This window comes from Papilio polytes, unplaced genomic scaffold (genome assembly GCF_000836215.1).
Source record: "Papilio polytes unplaced genomic scaffold, Ppol_1.0 DF821845.1, whole genome shotgun sequence".
Lineage (NCBI taxonomy): Eukaryota > Metazoa > Arthropoda > Insecta > Lepidoptera > Papilionidae > Papilio > Papilio polytes.
Genome location: NW_013527359.1, coordinates 4349904 through 4360114, shown reverse-complemented (window position 1 = coordinate 4360114; position 10211 = coordinate 4349904). Strand labels below are relative to the sequence as shown.

The following is a 10211-nucleotide window of genomic DNA, read 5'->3' as shown; positions in this document are numbered from 1 at the left end:
ACTATTAATCTTAATAAAAAATATAGTATTTTCACCAGATAATATAATCAATATAAATATAAATAAGTAACAGGCACTTGCAGACTACATGCCAAAGAATTCATGCCCATTAAAAAATAAAGGATTTTCCTCTCACATCTCGATCTTTTCAAGCTGCAAACAATTTTGCGTAAACATATACAAGTATTGACATATGTATGCTGATGCAGATGCAGGTGATCCAAAATCGACAAAAGTCTAATTTTATACAAAATATTTCAATGCCATGGAATATAAAGCGAAGATCAAAAGTATGGTATTGTATTGTTTTTGCACGAAAGCATAACCGTGATACATGCAAACAATGATGGCGTCAAGGTCAACAAAACTATTAACTATAAATATTAACTATACATATATGTTATGAATGATTCTTTACTATGCAATTGTTTATATTAAAGGAAAAAATTGAGTCGCTACAGACGTTGTGTGTTTCTATTATAACATACAAAAACGAATAACTATCTATCGCATTCAATCATAAATAACGTATTTCTGTTAATTAAATTCATTTTGTTAGTAAAACAAATGCATCATTAGTCAATAACATCTGTTAGGTTAGTTAGCGCATGTATTTATTATTTTTCTGCAAAGATATTCGCAGAGACGACGCTGGGCACACACAGCTAGTAAATAATAAAGATAATTAAAAGACGTTGCCGATTGTGTAGTTATTGTATCTAGATTACTTATTTGTACAATATGGCGCATTGTTCGATTGCCATTATAATAAGGCAGGCGCAACCAGTCGTACGCTTGCGGAAAGGGTTAACCGAGGCTGTACGGCTTCGCAGTCTATCCCTCTCTCACTTATGTCGACAAGCATCCGTCTCTGTCCCGCGGAACGAAGTTGCGCGCGCACAGGTCGAGTGCATTCACTCCCGCGCAACGTTACGAAGTAAACAACACAGTTTTGAAGACAGATTATGTCTTTTAACTTTAATTTTTAATACGTGATTTTGAAATAATTCAAATTCGAACAAAGTGTAACAGTGTACTGAATCGTTGATTACGACAGAAAGTTTTTACGTTTAGTTTCGTATTTCAAGAGTTTAGTGGGATTAAGAAATCAGAGCGAAGGTCAAATTTCATCATAATGGACGCAACAAGTAAGTTATAACTGATCCCATTAAGAAATGTGTTTGTTTACTTATCGTTATTAACTTCAAAGGTTTTAAATGTAATCTTTATTTGCTAGAAATTGAGTCATTTTTTTTCTTAAATCTTAATAATAATAATTTTTAATTCTCTCTTGAATACAGTTTTATTTAAAAAAAAACTTATTTGGATTTATGAAATGAACTTTATAATAAGACGTTTTAAATTATCAGTTTAAAAAAAAAACAAGAATACTTATAGATTAATTAATTCTTCAAATAAGATTATTTTTTCGTTGCAAAACTGGTTATTTTCCAAATGAATTTAACTACAAAATGCCTTCCTTGTATTGTTCATGACGTGGATAATGTTGTTTGACCAGTTTGCTACGAAAATAAATTATTCCAATTGGCAATGCTAACCTCATTTACATCATTTAATTTAACGACTACTTGATAGATTTTTTTTATCACATTTGCATTATTTGCACATTTAAATTTTTCGCCTAAAATTTCTTGATGACATTAACATCGATTACGAAAAAAAAACGGCTCGATATCAGTGTTTCGGATTTAACAGATATTAACATTTTCCGGTATTGCCTAACGTGATTGTCGTCACGGCCTACATAGCAGCGCAGTAATCGTTACAACATCGACACTTAATAAGTCACCACACTTAATGCCTAAGAGAAATGGTTTAAACCTAATAACAAGTCACGATATTCCTAAAAAAACCAACGCAAGGAAATACAGAAATCGTAACTAGTTAAGTACACATCTACAGTTTTCACTTCACAGTCGAATTGTATAGTTAAAACTGAACGTATGGTGCGGCTTTTATACGTGTTTTTTTTGTACATGCTAATGTGGTCAGCATCGTCATTCATGATAGAGACTGGAACACAATGTATAATGGTTAAAATTATAAATGAACTACATCATAAATATACATGTGGTTTAGACGAAATGTAAATAAACATTACACAAGCACATTTAGACTCTTCGCGTACAATTCCATCATCATGGATTCATGCTTAAAAACTTAAAGTTTTTATTGAAATTAGTTCACGTACAATATTAATGCACCTTATAAACAATAACTATTTCTGTTAATATAAGTATTAGAATTATTGCTCATTGATATCCATCTTAAAAATATCTTTATAACGATATATTAAGAATTTGAAATGCAAATTTATACAATATGTCAATTGCAATTGACTTGCATAATCATATAACATCAACAATCGTGTAACGGAACGTAAACTGAACACAATGGGAACGTGATCAGTGTTTACAACACGATGGCCGCACGCTTTCCCATTCATTCATGGAAAATTAATTTGAAATTATTTCACGAATAAACAGATTTGACCTACTCACAAATTGAAGTGAACAATGCGATGCAAATTGGATGCAAATTATATAGTTACAATTGATATTTTACATATTGCACCAATACATTAATATGAAAAGATAAGAATCACAAGTTTATCCGAATTTGATAGTTACATACCTTTGAAGGTAACTCACTATTTACAACTACAAAATACTGTTTTTGTTTAAATAATGAGACAATAACTCCTAGTGAAATAAACTAAACTTCTAAACACCTTTACTATAAAATCCTGTTTTATTACAGTGGAAAATAAAATGGGTCTACCACCTCCGTATGAGCCGAGCGCACCGAATCCTGCCCCGCCACCATCTTACTTCGGCGATAACCCCCCGCCTCCCGCGGCTCCCACCACACAGCCGCGCACTGTGGTCGTCACCAGCGCTCCCACGTCATCCGATACCAGTGACATCAAAATAGGACCCCGACCAACTGGCATTACTTGCCCCAACTGCAACAGATCTGTTGTCACCCGGGTACACTATGCGGCTAACAATCGAACGCATATTATATCAGCTGGACTTTGTATATTAACTGGGTAAGTCTTATTACAATTAAAAATAACGAATATAGTAGTTACCAAGTATCCATTGCAGAACCTAGTAGAGTCTTTTGATTAATTATGGGTTTCACATATTAATTGATCTCGTATATGTACAGCAAAATATTTTTAATGTCGAGAAAATAAAAACGTACTAAACTTTAATGCCCACAGTTAACTACCGACGCTCAATGTCGGTTGATTCATGCCCAGTAATTACTAATTACGTTCGCATAATTATTTTGAAAGCAATATGGCTGACGGTCATTATAATCGTTTTTTGCATGTGTTAGATATTTCCACAAATAACACGAATACTTGTAAATTACTTTAAAACACACAAACTGAACTCCAATGCGAAAACGCAAATATATCCAACGTTCCGTTGTGACGACTAGTAAAACACTGAGCTTGTTGGCGACTGAGCGCCGAGCCTGCATCCGAGCGCCCGAGCCACTCCTTGCCATATATTTTATTAAACTACCCACTACTATTCCTTCCGTTTCCTAATATTTTCCTAACAATGTTGTTGTTTTAAATAAAGATAAATGTATTGATAAATAGAGCAGATTAACAAATAACTTTTAAGAATACAGAATACATCAAAAATAGTTAAAAAGCTAACAACTCGGCCTTTCTGCAAAGAGCGAGTCCCTTCGCTTGAAGTTTTTAAATACTTCTTTCACACCCGTAACGTATTTCAATAAATGTTTTTACTTACAGCTTTGTCATCGATACCTCACCAAAAGCAATCGACCGCTTAACAAAGCCTTCTCGAAGTAATAATGTAAAGATAGCAGAATCTTCTTCTCAATTCTTGAATCCGCTATGTTGATTTGCTTTGATGTCTTGTATGATATTGTCCCGGTCTTAATTCTCGATTCTCGATCGTCCTCACAATTGATCGGACGTAAATGTCGACCCTCGTTCTCATACCTGAGTAAACGTAAATCTTGGTCCTCGTTCTCACACTTGAGCAAAGGTAAATATCGGTCCTCGCTCTCACACCTGAGCAAACGTAAACCTCGGTCCTCGCTCTTACACCTGAGCAAACTTAAATCTCGGTCTTCGCCCTTACGCCTGAGCGATCGCCGGCCCGACTGCCGCTCTCATACATGAGCGCACGTCGGTCTCTTTCATTGCTGTCAAACCTGAGCTCAGTTAGTGTCAAAAATTTACGTTTTAATCTTCATTTACGAACTTTTTAAAGAATTCATATCGCGGAGAGGTAATGATAACGATGAATGATATTTGATCTCTCTGATGTAACACTGATACGAGAAACAAGTCGTTCGCTTTAATTACGCAGATAATAAAAACACATTGTACGCAGTGAACGCAGTCAAGTATCACACCACGTCACTATGTATTACAAGTATAATTATATCCAGTTAAACATGTAAATTACAAAATATTTGCGGATACTTTTTACCACATAATTGCAAACATTAGCTACTTTTATCTGTCTCTATCACTTCGTTTTATCTCAAACTTCATAGGAAATAACTGAAAAAGTATAATCATGTAATTAACAAATTGTTGAATTCGCCGTTGAATTGGAAGTACTTCTCTACATATTTTTGTGTTTAAATAAACCGAGTTTACAATATTTCTGTTGTATTTTACAGATGCTGTTGCGGTTGCTTCGTCCCCTACTGCATGCGATCATGTAAATCAGCTAACCATTTTTGCCCTAAATGTAGAGCGTTCATCGGTACCTACGCACCGTCTTGATTTCATTGCCAATTAATTATTCATGTTAAGTTAACTTGTGTACCTTTTAAAAAATCTGTTATTTTTAGATATCGGTAAAAGGATTAGGAAAAATGAAAAATGTGTATCGAATACTTGAAAATGTTAAAATATCAAATAAAAATTAATGTTATATTGAAAGTAAAATTCAATATGTGCAGATTATTATTACATTTTGATGCATAAAACTATGATCGTTTGCTTTTAATATCACAAGGATATATTCACGTACAGACATAATATGTGATTTAATTATATTAATGTACAATTTCTCTCAATCATTTTCTACAAACATTTATGGAAAATTACTATTCTGTGATATGTTTATGATTCTTATTAGGTTATTAGGTATATTTTATTATTAAGGTATACTAGTTTAATCAAGAAAACACAAAATGTGTTGTATAAATATAATAATTTTTATTCGAAATTTTCTACTTATTTAAATATAGTTTTTATACAATCTTCACATTTCTTTTTAATTTATAACCTAAATATTGCAACGTAATTACGTGCATGTATTATTATCAAAACAAATGATTGCAATGAAATGAATATTACATGTTATTTATATTGTAACATTTCCGACTTAAATTCTTAAACGAAGAAAAGTTTCACAAACCGTCGTTTGCAACTTTGTTACCGTTTGAACAAGCAAAGATATTGCCACGAAAATAAACTTACATAAACTTAACTAAAATCTCTAAAGTGTAACAAGGAAAGGAAAAGAGATGGTGTCTGTTTTATATTTTGGCTGACATTGTAGCATTTAAAATGTTTTAATAAAATATTATCCATTTTGGGGGTCCGTAATGTCCGCTTTCCGGCCCTCCTTTGCAATTACAATTGGGCCGAAATATATCATGGGTAAAAAATGTGCTTTAACTATCAAATTAGAATCTTTTCTAACAAATATTCCAGAGGTTATTTAGCTGTTTTTTTACATCCTTTCTAAATCTAGCCTTAATAACTTTAATGTTTGAATCTAATCTAAATTTAAAGAAAGTTTCATTTTTATAAAATGGTTTTCCTTGTATAAACTCCAAGAAATCTTTGACAATTGGGACAATAGTGCTCCACGTTTTTCCATCTTCTAACAACGTAGGGTACAACGCAGCAACACAGCCACCTGAAATTTAAAAAATTACTTATCGTAACAAGAGTTTCATCATTTTATTCTAAACATGAGAATGAAAAGTTTCATCCGTCCTACCTTTTGCGACGAGGGGACGGTTGGAACTTATTTATTTCATATCGGTTACATCTGTCACCTTATAGGTGATAGTGGGACGGATGAAACGTTATTCTCACGTGGGGACAGAGCGGGGTGACGGTTGGGAATAATCCAAGATATAAATCTCGCATACGTACCAAAACAACACGCCGAGTATGACCGCAATTATATGTGTAATTGTGGTGTTCTTATACGCAGCCCTGGTCATCACGTCCTCGTGGCAATGGGGACACCGCATTCCTACGGGTTCCGAGCCCACACGTAAGAGGTCCATTTCTATGTATACCTCATTGTTACTCTGCCTGATCTGTTCGTATGAGTTTGTATCCACTGAAAGACTTTTAGTAATTAGATTGGTTCTAGTGCAGTTCTTGCCGACCGACTGCAGTTCCTTCGTATCAAAATCGAAGTCGCACAACAGTCGACACAAATGAGCGTGTTAATCTTTTTTATACTATAAATGCGAAAGTGGAGATGGATGGATGGTTGGATAGATAGATGCTTGTTACAGTTTATATCCTAAACGTCTGAACAGATCTCGATGATATTTGGCATATATGTAGCACACAGTCTAGAACACATAGGCTACTTTCTTTTTGTTTTTTTTTAATTCCACGCAGATGGAGTCGCGGGCAACAGCTCGTAAATGAACAGTTTTGTTCATAACTAACTAGTTACATATAAGTATAGTTCGAGCGTAACTTGAGGATGTTATATTCATGAATGTAGAAGTGTGATCTTAATAAACACAACTTTCTGGGATATTACTTTACACACGGGGGGAAAAGGGCAGGGAGCAAGGACGGATGCACTTGATATATATTTTTTTAACTCAACACTTTTACACTCACTTGTTTTCTCAATACACTAGCAAAACGTGTTATAAATAACAATCCACTTGAAAATTACATAACACTCGATAGTTATTTGATGCACATATGATTTTAATACACAATAGATATTTCTATTACTTATTGCATGTGCCAAATATGGAGCAAGTTTGTGTAACAATTGTAATTCGAAAACAAAATATCGAAGATAAATATCGGATAAACTACTACTTGTTTGTAGCTCAACGCAATTTATCGGAAACACACGATATATCCATCGGTTATCGAATACTTAGAGAGATAACGCTAACCATATAACAAGTGCACCTAAATATGCCGAGCAGAGTGGATAGCATAGCATCGTATAGATATAGCATATTTTACTATGCTGTCTACCTTTGCCCGGCGACTTTACCAGTTGCAGCATTAGTTCTTACTCCTAAGAGTATGTTGTAGTATTAAATAACCCATAATCCTATAGTATTAAATAATACATAATGTAGTGTTAAATAATACATAATTCATAATGTATGTCAATTAGTAGCTATTTTTACAAAAATCAAACGTAAGTTAGTCTCATCGGAAAGGTACAAAATTGTTAATATACAAGCAAGCTAATCGCAGCTTAATATAGTAAAGTATCCCTGATTCTAATTACCTCATGAGTTTGGATTTATGACACCTGAGTATATCAAGTGTTATTGATTGATATAAAAATGTAAAAGCTGGGTACGAGTGTCCTTAATATCTTAACAAAAATGTTGCTGTTAATATTTGGCTCAAAACTGAATTATCCAAAGTAAGTAGGCTTTGTATACCGCAAAGAACCAAAAAAAAATATCGTCAAATTGAACCAAAACGTTTTTTTAAGTGTTATGAAATTAGAATTTAAAACAAACTGCCGTCACTATATCGTTACTTTTGTCTTTTCAAATTATTAAAAAAAAACAAATGTCACGATTCCGTGACGTCAGTCTTCATTATGACATTGACATATTTTGTTTTGGCTTTGCGTTTGCCGTGTAAATAACGTAGGTTTTTAAGAAATCAAATACTAATATTTTCTAAAATTATTAACCAATTTAGAATAAGTATAGATCATTTTTATTAAAACTTCAACACCGTTAGGAAAATAATAACTTGAAGACGTCTTTTGATGTAATATTTCTTATATGATTAGTCCTCAACAATGGATGTAGATTTATTACGGCCGGGAACTGTACCCATATCACCCGACACTATCCTCTGGTTTGAATTCATACTTGACCCCTCTCTATTAAAAAAGCATCTTAGCAAACCAAATCCAGGTAAGGATGCTTTAATTATTAAGAACATTAAAACATAAGCAACATTATTCATTAGTATTGATATATTTTGTCTTATTACAGAACCATCAGCATGTGAACTTATAGAAGAGTTCTTATCAGTTGATGCTAAGAATTCAGCACCAAAAGTAAGCGAAAGAGTTGTTGATGTAGACAGCCCTCCCAGTCCTCCAACAGTGTCTACTGCGCCTTTACAATTTACTAGGAAACAACTAGCACTGAAAATACTCGCTCTTAAGATAGCTGCAACACTACATTGGAACTTGGGTAATTTTGTGTTAAAATAAACATATAGAATGATAATTAGGTACAACAATGATGTAATTGTTTATTACAGATGTATTTGAAACAAAGTTGCCTCCACAAATACAGCAACAGCTGATGCAAGACCTTGTGTATCTAGCTACTGATACAGCATTCGCTGTACCACCTCCGGTAAATAGAATAAGATAATTTTCAGCAGGTTTTTACATAATTTATGAAATTGTTTATTAAACTAAAACTTTGAACAATAAAACAAAAGAATATCTTACGGTTATTACACTATTTTATGTTATTTCTTTCGTTTTTTTCACTTATTTGACTACTTTTTAATAAATTTTAGGAAATACCAACAGAGTTATTAAACAAACCTCAAGTACAGTTTGCCTTAACTCTATATCACAGATGGATATTAAGGTTTCCGGTAAAAGCGGCACTGTTCGCTAAATCAACAAAAATGTCCTTCATCCATGTGTAAGTATTTCTACATACTATTGAAAATTATTTTAATTTTTAATATAGTAATAACAATTTCTCTATCATTAGACCGGGAATGCAGACAGATACAGGTTACAACCCGATGAATCAAAACTTTGAAAAAATACTAAGAATGTGTGACACATCACGCTTACAAAGCATTAAATATTTAGAAAGTGTTCTAACTGAATATTCAAGTTATAGAAGCCCTAAACAGATTAAAATTCCTGTTATGGAGTCATTTGTACATTTGACCGAGGATTGTAATGACATGAACCACAATTGGAATGCAGGAGAAGTTTACATAAACCAGTATGAACTGGCGATGCAGATTCATTTTGATTTATGCTATAATTACTTCTTTTATGGACAACATGATATGGCAAAAAAACATATACTCGGTTGTAGAGAAAATGCCAAACTTCTTGAAAAAATCATTGATATAAAAGGTTATGGATTGCAAAGAGATATGCCATGGAACAACTTCAATTACGCTAGTATGACTAATGATGATATTGTAGGTTATATAAGAGCTCTAAATTTAGGCTTTGAATTACTCAATGAAGAACCTACACTTTTACAAAAATTACAAGAGTCTGTTTCTAATCATTATGCAGGGATAATAGCAATCTTACAAGCTGACAACCTGGCTAGAGAAATCCCGATGATTCATAGAGAAGTCGTGGAGCTAGACATACAAGGATCGGCTTCCAGTGGTGCTTTTACTGTTGCAAGAGATCTATTAAATAGAGTTTCAGCATTAAATGCCGTGAGATACGCTCTCGAAGGCGGAATACCGTCTACACATCCCGATTTCCTTAACAAGCTTAAAACTCTGGGCAACAAGTTTTATGACTTGCTATTTTGGGCTCTGGGTCCAGTTTTGCAATCCGACTTATCAGAATCTGACTGGAGCAGGTTAAATGTATTCTTTTTACATTTAGCAACATCCCAATGCAAAATACCACTCGATAGAATAGACGAGTACTTAAGAAAATATGTCGGAGGAGATTCAAGTGAAAAGATAAGAAGAAAATTAATATCTGATGAGAATTTGAAACAATTGATTAATGATCCGATATATAGCGACGATGAGAACATGGATATTCCAAAAGAGCTCCTCACTGATGACTGGGACACACCAGGTTTCGAAGCTAAAAGCGTCGCTGAACTCGGAATGGGAAAGCTGAAGAAGCGACTTATAGAGGCTTCCACGGCTGACGACGTGCGAGTGTGTTTGGTCACTTTGGCAATTA

General features: G+C 33.6%; 2 protein-coding genes across 2 annotated transcripts; both read left to right on the top strand.

Annotated features, from left to right (window-relative positions):
- Window positions 1–906: 906 nt before the first annotated feature.
- Window positions 907–5296, top strand: LOC106108152 (lipopolysaccharide-induced tumor necrosis factor-alpha factor homolog). The gene is made up of 3 exons (XM_013289244.1): window positions 907–1148; window positions 2782–3073; window positions 4705–5296. The coding sequence occupies exons 1-3, from the start codon at window positions 1136–1138 to the stop codon at window positions 4808–4810; spliced, it is 411 nt and encodes a 136-aa protein (XP_013144698.1). The 5' UTR covers window positions 907–1135; the 3' UTR covers window positions 4811–5296.
- A 2623-nt stretch (window positions 5297–7919) lies between these two features.
- On the top strand, window positions 7920–10207 carry LOC106107828 (integrator complex subunit 8; the record flags this gene model as incomplete). The annotated part of the gene is made up of 5 exons (XM_013288833.1): window positions 7920–8199; window positions 8281–8484; window positions 8555–8652; window positions 8822–8952; window positions 9025–10207. Coding segments are annotated over exons 1-5 (1734 nt in total), but the record flags the coding sequence as incomplete, so codon positions are not given.
- Window positions 10208–10211: the final 4 nt, after the last annotated feature.